Source organism: Triturus cristatus, chromosome 11, assembly GCF_964204655.1.
Source record: "Triturus cristatus chromosome 11, aTriCri1.1, whole genome shotgun sequence".
Lineage (NCBI taxonomy): Eukaryota > Metazoa > Chordata > Amphibia > Caudata > Salamandridae > Triturus > Triturus cristatus.
In genome coordinates, this window is record NC_140594.1 from 122,518,341 (window position 1) to 122,536,486 (window position 18,146).

At 44.8% G+C, this 18,146-nt stretch overlaps 1 protein-coding gene across 2 annotated transcripts in view; it reads right to left on the minus strand.

The window, feature by feature from the left end:
* SFI1 (SFI1 centrin binding protein) overlaps positions 1 to 18,146 on the minus strand; it is a 531,261-nt gene that overhangs the window by 110,801 nt on the left and 402,314 nt on the right. Inside the window, exons 27-28 of one of the 2 annotated variants that reach the window (XM_085635878.1) lie at positions 2,956 to 3,388; positions 2,689 to 2,785 (exon numbers count right to left, since the gene is read on the minus strand). In XM_085635878.1, the coding sequence (XP_085492004.1) occupies positions 2,689 to 2,785; positions 2,956 to 3,388 (530 nt within the window). Of the gene's footprint in view, positions 1 to 2,688; positions 2,846 to 2,955; positions 3,389 to 18,146 lie in introns of both variants that reach the window. The other variant, XM_085635877.1, reaches the window with a different exon arrangement.

The window sequence follows — 18,146 nt, forward strand, 5'->3', positions numbered from 1 at the left end:
GGAAACAGGTTGTGTTTGGTGTCCAACACCTTGGAATCATACCTCCACACGAGTAACTGGTGTGGAGGCATGATTCCACCCTACTAGAGGGAGAACCATGACTTCACCGGTACACCCGGTACCAGCTTCACAGACCCTGGCATCACAAAATGGATGCTGCCAGCCACAGACACGAGTCTGCCCTCCTGCTGCTGGACGAAACTCCGCCAGGGGAGGCCTGGACAATAGGTTACCTGTCACAGGGAGGTGTAACCACCTCCCAGACAGGCTTTAGTGTATTGGGACTGGGTGGGTGCACTCCAAGAGTGCTTTGATGTCTGCACTGGGGGCACATTTGGTGTCCCTGTGCATAGTCCAGCTCAAACCAGTTGCAGGGGCACTCAGCTCCTGCTCTGGCACGAAACTGGACATAGGACATGGGTGTAGCCACCCCTCTGTCCTGACCCTCCCATAGGTGGGTCCCCAGAGTTTGTCCCTCTCCTTCCTTGGGTATAAAGTAGGAACCCCTGACTAAAGGACTTTAGATTTACCTGGATGAAACTCTACTACAGAATCCCAGAACTTCTACTATCTACACAACATTGGATGACTGAAGAATCTCCCTTGGAGTAAAGAAGTTACTCCCCTGCAAGGCCGGCACCAAAGACGCATCTATCCAGTTTGCATCGACGGACACCGATTTTGAAACACTGGAGGGGAGTTTCCAAGCTTCCCCGAGGCGGATCCGTGCTCTCAGCAAACCTGAGATCCAAAGCCCTCGTGGGGACCTTGCAACCCGAACCCCTGTACACCACGACCATTTGCAGCAGCATATGCTTCTTGACGATCCCTGAGGCTGTGCTTTGGGCTACTTGCAGTCCGGACCCCGAGCAGTGATTCCACCGAAGATTGTTGGCCTACACTCCTTGAGTGAGCCGTGGGCTGGTATCTAGAGATTCCTCTCGAGGTCCCATTGCGATCCCTTGTCCGTCGACTTGTGGGTCCCTGAGAAGGGTACTTTGACTTTCAACAGGCTTACCTGGTTGCTCCAGACGTGCCCTGACTCTCCATCGCTAGGGGAGTCCACAGGACCTGGCTGGTCCACACCAAAGCCATTTTTCTCTCACCGCGTGCGTTGCCAAGGCTTGTTGGTCTCCAATCCAGAAACTGACCCCCCAGCACTTGACATCCTTCGTGGGACAGCTCGCCTGCGGTCGTCGTCGACGCCTCCTGGTCCCCGTGGCAGTTGAGTCAAGCTTCACCTCTGCGCACCTTAAACACCCGACATCGGTGGGCATTCGTCTATTGTGCCCCTGGTCACTTGCAAGTGACCCAGACTCTGTTCCCTCTGCTTTCAGGTTCTTTACATCTTTGATCCAGGCTTGGATCACACCAGACACTTCTCCTTTCCACAGCAGCAGCCCTTTGCAGCCCATCGCCATTGAAATCAACGACGATTCCTGACACCATTTGACACCTATGCACCCTGCTTCCCTGGGTGAGGTGACACGGGTACTCCGGTGCTCCCGTGGGTGCTGGCCCTAGAACCCTCCAAGTCTGAAAGGGTTTGCTCAAAGTCCTCCCCTAAGTGTCCTTATTCTTTAAAATTCCAACCGCGACTTTCCCATTGAATTCTACGGGGCTCGCGGCTGTGTTCTCACACTGCACACATCCCCCGTGGGTCCCCTGTGTCACTGCCTTGGGTGGTTCCTTGGGGTCCCAGCGATTCTACGTGCTCTAGGCACTGTGTCTGGTCAAGTCATGGTTTTTATACCACTTTCTTAATATATGGTTTGGTCCGCCCCTAGGGCCCATTGTATATTGTGATATTTACTGTCGTTTAATAACTGTATTATTGTGTGCCTTGCTCTCTAAATTCATAAAGAGTTTAGTAAAGTGTTTAGAAATAAATGCATATATTTTATATATACACCTTGTGTGGTTCCCCTTTCATTTAGTTATTCAAGAGGTTATAATCTGGTACACCAAGCTGCTGTACACTCCTTCAAGACTTAGCCTGAAGGCTGCTCTCCATAGCTACCACTAGGATAGCTTTCAATAAAGGTGGTCTTAAACCTATTCATCAATAAGGGTTTTTTGGACTGGTACAAGGTGCCCACTATAAATAGTGGACAGCATATACCAGGCCAACTTCTCACATTAGGTACAGCAGTTATTTTGTGTCTCGCACTTACAGAGTATGAGCCACCACCTCATATTTTACGATAAATAGTAATAGGATCGAAGGAGTTAAAAATGAGAAGCTATATAAAGTAAAGCTCAGAAGGGTGAAGAGAGACAATTTGTGTATGGGAAAGTAAAGAAATATGTTATCAAACTAAAATGGTTCACTTGACACCAACAGAGTTCTTGACAAATAGATTAAGAAAGTAAGAAAGTAAGTTAAAACCAAGTAAAATGCACATATAGACAGTGTGAGCACTAATAAGTATTTGTAAAGCTGAGAGCAAAAAGAAGTAAGTCATACAGAATTTTACTGCAAGTAGGAAAAAAAGCAAGAATCAGAACACATTTAGATACAATACACTAACAAAAAACGTTAAAACAATCCTAAGGATGAACGGAATACAATGAAGAGGTGAAGAACAGCTGGAACAGAAGTCAGGCTACATAGTTTAAGTACAGAATGCACGCTAGAGATGTGAATAAGATCACAGTCAAGATTACAATGACCTTAAATGAATCTACCTGTAGTACTGATGGGAGGGCAGGAAGCATGCCCTGTCATAATGTCTTCAGACGAAAGCAGAGAGAAGAGTCCATCCTTCTGTCTTCTGTCCAATCGCTGCTCGAAAAAGTGTTTAGCACCAACATTCTCATTACCAGTCTCAGGGTGAACTGAATCCTATGACAATCCAAAGAAGTTTAGGCAGAACTGAAACCAAGCCATTTCATCAACGCAGCACATGCACACAAATACAGATTAAGACACACAACTGTCCATGACACTCATACCTCTGATGTTCCTCGGCGGCTGGTCATGAAGTACGAAGGAGGCATCAGCTCGACTTGTGGTGCAGCCTGTTCCTGGCGAGAGAGTCTGGCTTCCCACGAGGGTCTGCCTAAAGCGCCATCAGGGACTGGTTGGCCGACTTCACAGGAAGTTGATCGATCCTCTGCCGGTGGACTCCGTACATGTGAAATGAGTGGTACAGGAAGTGACGATGCATTCAAGGACACAGGAGTTGGCAGAGATTCCAACCTGGGCTCAGCAGTGCTTCCACTAGCACTCAGACCGCCCGAGGTCTCCATTGCAGACAATGTGAATGAGAGGGCTTTCGGATGCGACTTTTCCCTTTCATCACTCTTTAGCAACTGATATCTGCTTGAAGATGGAGAAAGGAATTCTGGTCGTCTTGGTGGCTGCCTGACTGGACGCAAACTATGCCTAAGAAGATGAAAAGCAAAGTTCAGAAATTGTTCATGCCATGCATACCTTACATTCTGAATTAGTGTGCAAAAGCATTACTGAAATCAGGATTTCCTTGAATAAGTATTGCAAAGATTCTGAAGAAATTAGGTAAATCATAGGTGACCTGGAAAATAGTAATTTTCAAGGTAAAAAAAAATAATAATCAACTGACACCCTGACAATTCCTTGCCAATCATTGTACCATGACCACTAGGGGAGAGGAGTGGGTATGCTAGTTATAATCAGTATAAGCTTTAGCGTCCGCAAGTGTCACATAGGAATGAATTGTGATTCACTGACCTTGTTCATCACACCACAAAACGTCTGTCTGCACACATTCTACAGAGACAACAAAGCAAGTAGACATCCTGCCACCACTTTAGTGAAGAATGAAAGGAGATCTCAAATCAAATTTACAGATCTTTGCAAGCCCAGTTGACACAACACAAAAGACTACAAATAGAGGGGGAACGAGCAGTTTGTGGACAGCTAATACACTGTGATGTAGTGTTCTTTAAAGAGGTGTATCTTCAACTTTTTCTAAAATTGGAGAAGCATTGCAGCATGTCTGATGGATACAGGGATGCTGTTCCAGATCCTGGGTGCATAATGGAAAAGGGCTGCTTCATTGTGACTTTTCTTTCTTTTTTACATTTCTTGTCTACAGTCTGAGGGTGTCCTTGCTGCGGGTATGCGGAGAGCTACAAGAGATGGAGCGCTGGTCTACAAGATCAGAAGGAGTGCTGGTCGTAATGTCTTTGTATAAAATGCAGCTGATTTTGAAGATGGTGCAGGCCAGCAAGGACAGCCAATGGAGTTCCATCAAGATGGGGGTAATGTGACATGGAAATGTTATTCGTAATACTGGTTCTGCATTGGAGGTGTCTCTATGTAGGTCATAATTGATAAATAATTCGACATGCAGGGATCACAGAGGTCTCAATAATTTGAAAATTTTTCAAAAGGTGAAATCTGCTGTTTGAAATGCAGCTAGCATCCGTATATCCCCATCAGGCTTGAATTATGTTTGAAAATGGGAAAAAAAAAGAATTACAAGTAACGCTTCCTTCTGTATAGTAGGATCTTCACTGATAGTCGCATATACTGAATAGAATAGCAAACCTATCATGTCTATCCGGAGGTTCCTTCTGCTCAAGTGGAAAACAAAGAATAATAGAATTGTGACTGCCAAGAGGAAACGCAAACTGAAAATGTTCTTTAAAGCAGCTTGAGTGGCTACGGTGTCTGGTTTAGCATCTGAATCTAAATATCTGGTAGGTGAATGCACATATAGATTTGCACACAGCTGCTTCGCACTAGTCTACAATGGGGACACTTGTGTAGAATGTGCCTTGGGGTTGACAGTCGAATGGGTACTGGAAAACAGATAACTGCATAATACATGAAAGTATCCATCTTGACAGCAACTATTTTGAGGCTAACCATGTGAAAAGGTGACAATAAGTGACAAAGAGCTGGGTAGAGATTCCTAAATCATTTTATCGCCAGATAAAACCCAGCACCCTTCTGATATCTATCTAATGAATGCAATGACCTCTCTATCGGAATTGTGTTTTTTTTTTAAACAAAGACCAGTAGAAAAAAGGACTGGTTGATATGAAAGTCTGAAACCACGTTTTGGAAGAAAAGAGGTTTTTATCATCGCTGTTAGAATGAAAAATTATATAAGTTGCTAAGTCGAGATAGCCTGAATATCACTCATCAATCTACTTTCCACAAGAAAATCTATATACCAAGGGAGATGCTGCAATGGAGCCATATGTATGGACTCGAAAGAAAGAGTCATTAACTTACAAAGAAAAAAACTTCGCTCTCAAGGTGGAGAAGACTGACCACAGGAATTGTGAAACATAACCTTTGAGAAAAGCTCTTTTGGTATGATGATATTCCCATCAGTTGTACCTTGACTTGGGTGATGTAGATTTCGCTGAGCTAGCTGAATCAAGTATTGCAGGATAACTTCTTGAAAGAAGATTGGTTTGAAGCCATAGGTTAGCATCACAAGTAAACATTTTTCCATTTAAAAGGATAGGATGCTCTTTAGATGGCATTTTTTGCTTCTACTTAAGATGTCCGTGCAGGACTTATGCAATCTGAGTGGCTATACAGGATGAGCAGAGGAGCCAGGCTATCAAGTTCCAAAGACATTCCATTTGGGTCTAACAGCCACCCCTGTCAGCTTGACTGAAGATTGATTCAGTTTGCATGAAAGCCTCATGTGTGGTTTCAGGGATAGGTGGAGAAGATCTAGAATCAATCACTGTCTTGGCTATCCTGGGCCAATAAGGATCATTTCAGTTTGAGCAAGACAGTTGGAATAAGTGGAGTCGGTGGAAAAGCTATCAAAAGTGGATTGCCAATCGCGCCTAGTTCTTTGAAGACTCTGCTAAAGACATAAGCTTAGAAAGTTTAGAACTACTGGAAGATGGACTGCTTGGATGAGTAAGTTCCTTGCCAGAAGCCAATGCAGGACTGATTTGCATAGGGCTGGGTCCAAACTTAGGTGACATGGTGTGCAAAATAAAAATGAACTGGAAAGAGGTCCGAGTAATTACCAGTGGCTGAGATTAAGTCAAGCATTCCATCCGCCACTTTTTTTTTGTAAAATGTAGTGTGTCATCCTAAGTGCAGCGACTAAGCCCAGACGTGGGTCCCGTTGCACACTGACACTGGAACCAAGCTACGCCTGGCTGATGAGCCCTAACTGAAGTGAAACTGGTCATGGGTAGCTTGTGTTCCGGTTCAGGGAGGAACTGGCCTGGCAGTTCAGACTGGAATGTTCCCACGGGAGCAGGATCCAGACTGATTCACAAATGGCTTGGTGCAAACTGAGGTGGCATGGTGTGCAAAATAAAGATGTACTAGGATGTGGCCAGAGTAATTAACAGTGGCTAAAATTAATTCAAGCATTCCATCCATCACTTTTTTGTAAACATTAGATGATGTAAGTAAGCACCCCATCCCAGCAGGGCAACCTCTGTTACAATGATTTGGGTTGAGAACACCTCATAAAAAGGAACATATTTTAGAAGGTTTTCCTTTTTGTACCACCAGAGTAGTGCTTGTTTCGCTGCCAGAAAGATGGAAAGGCTTTCCCAAGCTGTATTCCCATTGTGGCTACTGAGCGTCCAGCCACTGCTCAAGAGGCCTCACATGCAGTCTTGCATTGAGAACAATGAATATGAACAAACCATTTGTGCCCAGAAGAGATGACATTTGTTGAACTTTTGGGGAGAATTTGGAGGCACCTTATAAGACTGTAGAAGCTCTCTCCATCAAATGGGGCACTTTCTTAAAACTGTCAATGTTTATAGAGGCTTCTCGAAATGTGAGGCTTTGAACTTGAGGGGGTGGATTTTAAGTAATTTATTTGAAGTGTCAAAAGGTGGAGGAGGGTGACATTCACGAGGAAATCTCGGTATGTCGTCTTCAAGAAATTACTTTTTTTTTTTTTTTTTTTAGTTGGCCAATCATCGAATTATGGGCAAATCAAGATTTTTCTGTCTACAGAGGAAAGCTGCTTCAATTTCTATTCAGGTGTAACAGATGAAAAGAGCAGACTTGAGCCCGAAAGGCAAGACAAGGCCCCCCACTATGAATCTAAGGAACTTTCTGTGCTTTGTGGCAACTCAAGATGTCAAAATATGCATCTTGCAAGTACACTGTGCATGTCCCATCTCCCTTCTTGAGCTAAAGAAGATCTGATGAGGAGCAAGCATGCAAAATCTCTCTCCTGGGCAGCTCATTGTTAAGTTTGGTGTCTAAGTGGAGAAGTGTGGCTCAATGGTTAGAGCGGCAGACCCTGATGCAGAGGTCTGGCCCGGGACCAGGGTTCAATTCCCCGCCTCGGCGGGTCTTGGGCTCAAAAGATTCCACGGACCTGACAATTCTCGCCTCGGTGCCTATTCCAATCATGGAGTCCCACTCTGCAACTCTGGGCAATAGCTTGCTTAATCTCCACCACGGCCCCCACAACGCTAAGGATGCCTGGCCACCACCTTGGGGGTGCCCAGGAGTGGACACCTCACAGGGAAAGCCAGGATAGGTTCCACAGCGGTATTTGTACAAGCGCCTTGAGACCCTTACGGGTGAGTAGTGCGCTATACAAGTATCAATTTACATAAATCGGTATAAATTATTCCTTGGGGCCTTTTGTCAGGGCCACCAATGTATCTCCGATAAAGGTCTTTCCCTCCTTCCGGATTAGGCACAAGCTCCAACGGCTTTGTTTACAGAATCACTTTTGAAGTGAAAGAGTCATTGTATTGAATGTGAAGTAGCCTCTCCTGATAAAGATGACTGCTGCATAAACCTCTATCTTGGAGTAAGTGTGCTTGAACAAACACTGGTGCTGGGTCTGTTACTGTTATTGAGGATGTGGTTGGTACTGCCAACAAAGGGATTGAACACACTGCCAAGATGCTAATAGTGGTCATGTTTATTTTTTGAATTGGAGATCTTTTTCTACCCTCTAAGTTCAGTGCTTTGGCAGCTTGTGATTCAATCTTCATTTCATCGTCACCATGAGGACCAGAGAAGGGAAGGTTTGTTATTTTGTGCTTTGCCTACCATTTTATTGAAGTACAGTGCAGCTAAAAGGATCTACTCAGGCAGATGCCATAGTAGAAGTGTGAAGAAGCGAATGCCTGTGAAAATATTGCTAATCTCTGAATTAAAACTTGTAAGACCTCTTGTTCTATATCTTTATCTGCAATTTTTAGTAAGCTCTTCTGAAAACTGTTGGAGGTTTTCCAAAAATGTTCTGTAATATATTTAGAGCTTGTGCAGTGACAATTCAGACTTTCACACCTACATCAAATCTTTTGCTCTACCTTTTTTCTGAGGGACTGAGGTATCTGTGGCCAAGGCATGTCTGTTGTGAACTGTTAAAACAATGCCTGATCCTGATTTTGGTTCTTGTCTAAGAAAGGCTGGATCTTGTTCTATAAGATTATACTTTTTCAGAGGTCTGACAGTCTGCACAGAGACAGAGTGGGATGTTCTTGGGCCTTGGCTGGAGATCTTTCGCCTTATATACGTCCACTGGAGTATGCAATTATGAAGGAGGACCCTTCGGCACATGTGATGGTACCAGAGGTGGAAGCAACGACTGGCGATATGGAAATATGTCTCTGCAACATGACTGGCTTGTAGTCAAAAAAAGAGAAGAACTTAGGTTGCAAAGGCATCGGAAAAGGATCATCAATAACACATAAGGTGATGAGATGAATGTTAGTAGTCTAAACACTACAATCACTGGGTATAGCATTCAAACCGCCCCATTTTTCATCCGCTGCACCACTAGAGAAAGGCATGCCCTATGCAAATCAGTACGGATTCTGATCCTCATGGGAACAGTCTATCCCAAAATGCCAGATGAGGCCCCCACCGGAAGTGAGCACAAGCGATCCTCATACCTGTTTCAGTCTTGTTAAGTCTCATCAAGTCAAGTCAAAAAGATGTTTATTTCGGCCATTAAGACTATAAAAGCACAAATAAAAAATACAGCAGTTTGTTCATTCAATTTTCCTAATAAAGCTTTTATAGCTCAAGACTCATCAGCGAGGAGCAGGTTCAGTACTGAATTGCATATGGCAGGCCCTTGTCTAGGTTGTCACAGGGGGGTAAAAAAGGATGGATTAGAATGCTACCTAAAGCGATTGCGGGTGGTAAAACTTCTTGCAAGCATTGCTCCCATCACCTTTTCTGTGACTGATGTTGCGTCCTGAGTAGCCAAGGGTATGCTCAGGTGTGGGGCCCTTGATTACTGTGCCATAGGATCCTAGCTATACCTCAATGAGGAGGACTAACATGGGAGGTGATGGTGAGTTCTGCGATATTGATAACAAAAAATGAATTATAAATGGGAGTGTCAAAATTACGTTGAGCAGTGCAAAGTCAAAAAGAGCAACACCATGAAGAGCAGGGACGTTGAAGATTTGTTAGATGACAGCAACGACTTTGATCTTCGAAGCCTGAGAATATCTTGATAGCTAACACATTGCTATTATTCCTAGCTATGACAGGTGTCTTGGAAATTGTAGGAAGTGTGCGAGGGATGGTGCAATCAGGGACTCTTTTTGCACCGGATCTGCCTCGCAAGAGTCTTGGAAGTTGGGGGCACAGCTACAGTGTAAGGGATACCTTCCCTGACAAACCGTACAAATTTCTTCTCTGCACCTTGGGTCTCTGCTTTAAGCTTCTTAATTATGTAACCAGAGATGTACAAGTCTTTATCTATAACGGAGTACACCTTTATTTTAATCTCGTCTAGAGGAGAGAACTTCAAACTGTGGGACATGCCCCACTGAAGGTCCATCACTTGAGCTCCAGGGGGCGGCATTCCTACAGACACCTTTATGGCTCATTGCACTGGAATATGGGGGTGGGTAGGGGGCAGTGCTTTCAAATAGCTTTGGAAGCGTGAACTTCTTTTGCGTGTTTCCACATTGTCAGTGTTTAAAAATTCACAGTAGAGGACTGGGCAAAGAGGGCAGGGTTCAGTGTATCCAGTCACAGGCAATAGGGCTCATATATAGAGCCATCCAATGCTCTCACTCCAGGGGGGCCTTGGGGCCCAAGACTCATGGGCAGGCCCCAATGCCCCAGGGCCCATTTCTTAACTTAAAGCCTCAGAGGTGGAAGATAGCTGGTGGCCTTTCCACCATCGCTTATGAGAGGGAGGCCATAACGACTTCTTGATTAGGGCCTCGAGGCGCTGCTCCTCGCCAAATTTGCAACCCCATTATCATTTTTTTCATGAAGGGAACTGACGAACAGTAAGCATATGCAACGTGATGATGAAAGCCTGCCTGCTTGAGCCTCTCTAGTAAAGGCCAGGCAAGCAGGCACTTCCTGAAGCTCTAGTGCATAGGGCCAAGTTAGGAATGATGCAGCCACATCAGGCTTACCATTATAGGGCCCTTTACTTTCATACAGTGGGTGGTGCAGGCCAGGTAGCATCAGCACAAGCTTCACTGATACCACCAAACTCTGTGATAAGATGGGGAAGGTTGGGGCTCCTGAAAGGAGTCCTGTCTCGGTCATATCTTGCATAGCCAGTCTCCCCCTCTTTGAAGAGGAGATGGATTGTGCGGTGTGTGTGGGGGTGGTGGTGGGGTTGTGTGTGTGCACATATGCCTGTGTGTCACAATGAAAAAGAAATACGCTCTGCAGAGTCGAAGTGAACTTTACCTGCCTTCTTGATGTTAAAGGAATTGGCTGTAATGATTCTTGGCTGCTGAGATGAACGAATCAGAGTTCTATGAAGACTGACTAGAGATATCTGCAGCTCTAAGCCAGCATTAAAGTATGGAAAATAAGACCAGTTGACCACCTTAACATTTTGGAATGGTAACTGTGTTTGCAGCAATTAATCTGTTAATCCAAAGGCTAAATTTCTGCTTGGGGTCGGCGATTATTTCCTTTGCACTCTATTATTTATCTCGCATACTTTTGCCAATTAGGACCCTTCTTTTCTGTCTTTCTGTCCCACAATTCTCAATCTCAACATACTCTATAAAATAATACATTGGATTTTTCTTGTTAATCCGGCCCGGATAAAAGGCATTCTGAAAATGAGCTGAATATGCTGTGCACTGATCCTTAAATTAGACTAGGAAGCGGGAAAGGGCTGACCAAGTATGACTTCAAGGAGATAAAATAAAGCACAGACTTTTGGTGTTGCTGAAAGTTAATTGTGCATTTCATTTCTCTGTGATAATATGCTTGCAGTCAGGGGTTTAATCAATGCTGTAAAAAGAGGAATGTTTTGAAAAGCCATGTGTTTGCTTTCCTATGTGCCTTCTTGTGTGCAGAATGAGATACACGAGAATCTGTCTTCAAGCACAGCCTTTCCAAAACATTATTTGGCAGGATTATATAGCTCACAGAAAGTACTTAAAGAATAGGTATTCCCATGATTATGTTTTATGATTTCATGCTGTACATGCCTGTTTCTGCCCTACCACTTCCAAAGTTTACCAGCCACCACTGGAGGAAGGTGAAATTCAGGGCACATTTTTCTCACTCGGAGGCCAGAGGGGGCACACTAGTGAAGCAGCACTTCTGTTTTCCTAGGTCCATGCATGAGTTACTTATATAGTCCATGTTTTTGTCTCTGCATTCAAACATGTTTAGTCCCATTTATTACATGATCAAGTCAGGACTAAAGAGTCAAAGAATGCACTGAAAAAAGAAAAATACATTTACTGTATGAGCTGCTCGCGTATGCGCCTTGGACACTTGGCAGCTCTCTTGGGAGGCTCGGAGCCATAGCCGAAGGGAAGGAATCAAGGCATGTGGCTCAATTGTTTATTTATAACTTCAAGTACCTGAAGAGGCAGACTTCTTGGGGTTTTCTGCACTATGGCTCAGAAGAGGGGTGACCTACATGGGTATTGTTTCCATTTAAATCCCTAGAAGGGGAAGACTGCGCAGGCAGAACCCCCCACATTTTCAAGGCCCATGCATGTATAGTTTATTCAGACAAGATTTCTTTTTCTTTGCATTCTGGAGATTAAATTCTTGTCTATTACAATATTAAATAAGGACTACTTGTCCCAGAATGCAAAGAAAAACCCCCAAAAACACTTGAACAGGGTGCATGTACCTAAGAAACTTAGAGCTCTTTACATGGCCCAGCAGCTGTCCAAACCCTAGGGAAGGAAATTGAGGTGCAGGGCTCATATCTTTTTAGTTTAATCCCGAGTGGGGGCAGACTGCGGAGCAGCACTTTCAAGTTTCCTAGGTCCATGTGCAAGCCCAATTTCTTTTCTTTGCATTCTGGAGTTTGAAGTTCTGGTTATTACATTATCAATATAGGATAAAAAAAGGCCCAGAATGAAAAAAAAAGCCAGGTGTCGATGAGCTACTCATGCAGATACCTGGTAAGTTAAGAGCTCTTGTGGAAGACTCATAACCACTGACCAGACGAGTATTTTAACAAAATGCTGGTTTAGTAAATCCTGTCAGCTCCATGTACTCCTTTTTCTGGGCCCTGAACCTTTGTAGGATGCCCCGAATTTAAATTATTTTGCCAAGAAGGGATCAGCACAAAAAATACTTACGGCCTCTGGGTTAAAAGGAAAAGAAAGATTGCCACAGTAACAGCATATAGATACCCACTGCCTCTGCTGTTTCTGGAGAACCCTTAATTTGTTTTTGACCTACAATGACCTAAGACTATTGCTCTATAGGCATAGCAAATAAGGGAGACTTCAGGTAAGCTTTGCCTAGTGTCGCATTATATTGTAATGATGTCCATTTCTGCCCCCCACTCCACTGTCAGCTCCTGACAGGATCACCTATATGACTAAAAGATGAGTCCTGTGAACTGGGAGGGGAAGTACATGTATTCCAGAAACAAACCGAAGTACTCTCCAGCTCACCAGATTAAATGGCGCTTCGGCATCAAAAAATACACTGCAAGGGCGGTTTCAAAGTCTCAGCAATATCCAGTACTTCCCAGAGGTAATGTATATACTGAAGGCGAGTAGTTGAATTGGAATAATCTGATTAAGACCTACAAGACCTTTGATGACAACTGCAAGCCTCACTGACCAGTTCTTTATAAAAAGTTTTAATCTGCCTTAAGTAAGGTAATCAGCAACTTCCATAGGTCTCCTGTGATTTTGGAGGTTTCAAAAATTTACTTAATAGTACCACCATTTGAGGTGCTCAAATTGATTGGAAACATTTGTCAGCGTCTCCAGAGACGTGTAAGGTCCTAGAACTTTAGTGGAAGGAAAAGATCTAATTACCGCTAACAGAAATTCTGTTGATCGTCTAAACTGATGCTATTTACATTTATTTTAGGATAAAATTCTATAATTCTCCCTTTTACTGATGTGTAGTTTTTCTGTTAAACCTTGCGATATAAGTGTGAAAAGATATCAGCAGGTCTACTTAGCTCTTCCGCCACCAAACCTGCAATACTATCCTTCATTTTTTTAAATTGATTAACCACTCTTCTAGTTTTAACCTTCCATGCAAACTATTTCCTAAACTTATTGCCTTCCTTAATATTTCAAACCATTTGCCAGAAAATATTTCACGACTTCCCTTTGCACCGTTATCTTTTCGCTTGCACCCTTGCATTTTCCTGTGTAATGGTTTGCTCAGACGTTACTCCAGCAACTGCCCTTTACTTTTTTTTCTCAGAGGCCATCCTGCTACTACATGTTATTTTATCTCTTGACAGAAAAAAGTACTCCTCTAATGTATACCTTCAATGTGTCCGAAATTATGTAATTAAGAGATCTATTTTCTTTTCACTGTTCTTTACCGGATTTTGTTCATACGATATAAATCACACATTTACATCAGAAACAAACAGTCTCATGTCATTTGAGTTCATCACAGAGCATTTAATGTTATACAGATACAGGTATCTTTTGCAACCCATCCTCCTCGGTTTATGATCTAAACTATAGGCAATCAGAATGTTAGTTAATATGGTATGTTTCTGTGTGAATCTTTGAAAGATGCCAATGCTGGAGAGCTAGAGTTACTGGTAAGTAACATATTTCCTTTTGACTCATTTAAGGTAGTGCAGATGGTTACTATGCCAGCTGCAATTAATGTGTACTATGCATATCAAAGAACAGTATTGTTTGTGCACAGATCAGTGGGCTACTGCTATTGTCACAGAGATTATTTTGTTAATGTGCAGTTCATAAGTTAAAATCGTAATCTAGCACAGTGAGCTATGAACTGCTATAAAAGAGTTCCATGCAAACTGCAAGGTACAAGCTAGAAAGTTATGTTTTTCTCCCAGTCTTTCATTATCCTGATGCTGCTAAAAAAGGCTTGTTTGGATAGCAATAAATTCTTGTTATTAAAGTCAACGCTAACCACTGTGTTATGCACTCTGAGTTTGTGCTTCTCCAGACCAAGCACTCTTAAAAAATGCCTAACAGTATGGATGACATGTGAACCCTGCACCTTATAGTCAATCAATCAATCAATACATTTATAGAGTGCGCTACTCATCCGTGAGGGTCTCAAGGCGCTGAGGGGGGGGGGGGGGGGGGGGGGGAATGGGAGGGGTGCTGCTACTGCTCGAAAAGCCAGGTCTTGAGGTGTTTCCTGAAGGTGAGATGGTCCTGGGTCAGTCGTAGGTGGGTGGGTAGGGAGTTCCACGTCTTGGCAGCCAGGTAAGTGAATGATCTTCCTCCGGAGGTGGTTCTGCGAATCCGTGGTACGCTGGCGAGGGCGAGGATGGCGGAGCTGGCGGGTTGGAGTGTGGAACGTGAGGCGGCTATTGAGGTAGTCGGGGCCCGTGTTGTGGAGCGCTGTGTGTGTATGGGTGGGTGAGGAGCCTGAAGGTGATCCTTTTGCTGACGGGGAGCCAGTGCAGTTCTTTCAGGTGGGCAGATATGTGGCTGTGGCGAGGGATGTCGAGGACGAGTCGTGCGGATGCGTTCTGTATGCGCTGGAGCCTTTTCTGAAGTTTGGCTGTGGTTCCTGCGTAGAGGGCGTTCCCGTAGTCCAGTCGGCTGGTGACGAGGGCCTGGGTGACCGCCTTTCTTATTTCGGTAGGGATCCACCAGAAGATCTTTCGGAGCATGCGCAGGGTGTTGAAGCATGAGGATGAGATGGCGTTGACTTGCTTGGTCATCGTGAGGGAGGAGTCCAGGATGAATCCCAGGTTGCGTGCGTGGTTCGTGGGTGTCGGCGCGGTGCCCAGTGCTGTGGGCCACCAGGAGTCGTCCCAGGCGACTCCTGGTGACCCACAGCACTGGGCCTTATGGTTTTATTTATTTTAGGAGATTTTTATAGCACTGACATGACCCAGGGGTATCAGAGCGCTTTACAGCAACATAAACAACAGTCATAAACAGTCACAGTACATAAATACACGGAGATTCTGAAAATATTTCAATTCAATAACATGTAATAAAGGTTTTGTTTATGCAGAGTGGAGGAGTTCGATTGAGGAGACGTAGAGCAGCTATTGTCCTGAGGGATAACATCACACACATACAGAGACAACGAACCATACGTGTGTAAGTTATGTAACATTTACTATACACTGAATTACACACGTATGGTTCATTGTCTCCGTATGTGTTATGTAAAGTGCTCCGACACCCTACATTGGTATGAGGTGCTATAAAATAAATGAAATACATGTGACAGGGGCTAATTATTTGTTATCGCCCACCGGGGGCCTTCAGTGCCCAGCATCAACAATCGCTACTTACTTCTCTCTCCAATATGGCGACTTCTCACAATAAGCTAATTATTCTAGGGGACTTTAACTTGTGGCCGAATGGTCCTTTAGATACTGGACTGCATAATCTTTTGCTCTCTTGTGAGAGCGTGGGGCTGCAACAACTAGTCAGGGAACCCACTCATAAAGCAGGGCATCGACTTGATCTTATTTTTTCCACCCCTCAGCTAGTACACGGGAATGATATCCTGCCCATGGGCTGGACTGACCACTCCCTCCTTAAATTCTACATCAACTGTAAGTGGGCTAAAATGCCGGCACGTAGTACCTCCTCTGAATTCATGTACAGAGACTGGAAAGCTCTGGAAAGGCGGAGAACTACTGGTGCCGTGTTCCAAGTGGAGGACAGCTTCTCTCCAAATTGTCCAGTTGAGGATAACTATGAGGCTTTTTGTCTTAGGATATCGACAACTATTGACTCCTTCGTTCCATTAAAGAAATGCAAGTACAAGGGTAGAGTATCAGCTCCTTGGTTTGATGATTCGTTAAAGGCCCTTAAATTGGCCTGTAAGCAGGCTGAAAGAAAATGGAGACAGGGTTATTTTGATGCTAATAAGCAACTCTGGAAAACCAAACTCTTGGAATATAAAACTGAGATTATGAAATCTAAATCTGCTTACTTTTGTTCTACAATTTGTACAGCCACCAACAGTTCCAAAAGTATTTTCCAGATTCTGAACAGCCTCACTCACCCTGACTGCGCTAAAAAGTCAATCCCTCCCACACAATCCCTTTGCGATAATCTTGCGCTGTTTTTCAAAGAAAAAATTGAGACTATCATTCGAAACCTGAGCACTTCCCCCACACTGGTCGGCCCAACCAGCCCTGAGGTCGTCATCATTGATTATGGAGTGGTGAGCCCAGGGTGCCAGCCTATGGACTGCTTGTGGGAGTTTCCCTCCATTACTAAGGCGGAATTCGATAAACTGGCTCAAGGGATTTCCTCGGGCTCTCCTCTCGACCCCATTCCCCCTAAAAACTGGAAGACATCCGGAGAGGAACTCTTTCCCACTCTCTGCAGGATCTGCAATTAATCCCTGCGTAGTGGCTTAGTTCCTGCTCCCTGGAAGCAGGCTCTCATTAGGCCACTGTTGAAGAAACCCTCTCTGAACCCTGAATGTCTACAGAATTATCGCCCCATCTCCCTGTTACCATTCCCGGCAAAAAATGCCGAGCGCTGGGTGAGCCCGTGTCTCTCCAAACATCTGGAGCAGAATCATTTCCTGGACGAAATACAATTCGGCTTTCGTCCAGCCCATGGCACCGAAACAGCTCTACTTACTGCCATGGAGGACCTTGGTATGCGTGCAGACAGGGGTCAGGCAGTAGCCTTGATCCTGCTGGACCTGTCTGCCGCATTCGATACGGTCAATCACGTGATTCTATTGGAGAGACTAAGAGAGGCCGGGGTGGGTGGCACTGCCCTGCATTGGTTTCACTCCTTCCTGCGGGATAGGAAGCAGGCTGTGTCCCTCCCCCCGTTTCAATGGGCCTTCTCCCCGGTGATCCATGGGGTGCCTCAAGGCTCGTCCATCAGCCCGATTTTATTTAACGTCTACCTAAAACCACTGATCACGTTAATAAATTCCCACAGGCTAAAAGTAATTAATTACGCTGACGACACTCAGCTCATCCTCTCTTGGGAGGGTGAGGAATCGATTCCTTTGGAATCGTTTCATGTCTGTCTGCGAGACACGGCTGGCTGGCTACACAATAATTCCTTACAGTTCAACGCCTCCAAAACCGAGGTTTTGTTCTGCGCCGGAAGTCGGATTGCTCGCCCGTTCCCGGCGGAGTTTTGGCCCCCTGAAACCTCGGAAAAGCCACAGCCCGTCACCACGGTTCGCAATCTGGGTGTTATGATGGACAACAAACTCAGCATGGAAGCTCAGGTTGCGAAAACAGTGACCACCTGCTCGGCCCTTATTCGTTCTCTTCGCAAGGTCTTGCCACTCCTTCCCTCACAGGCCCGGGCCTTAATAGTCAGGTTTACCATTCTTAGTCGCCTTGACTATTGCAATGCGCTGTTGCTCGAGGCCCCGTCCGTGCTGCTAGACAGACTCCAAAGAGTTCAAACAGCCGCTGCCAAACTGGCCCTGGGTTGGCCTAGGAGATCTTCGGCCACTGCGGCAATGGCCGAGCTTCATTGGCTCCCTGTGAAACAGCGAATTGCTTTTAAATCTCTCTGTCTTGTTTTTAAAGCTTTACATGGAGTCGGGCCCGGCCCCCTGCAATCTATGTTTGACTGGTACATTCCAACCAGAGCCCTCCGATCTACTGCGGCCTGTCTTGTCAAAGTACCAAGATTTAAAAAGGTCAGGACAGGAGGAAGATCTTTCAAGGTTGCAGCAGCTAAACTTTGGAACGGGGAACAGCTATTACAACGCGGTTATTACCACGCTGTGCAGTTACATCGCATGCGTTACAACGCATGCGATGTTACAACGCTATGCCATTAGAACGCAAGTCTGTACATCG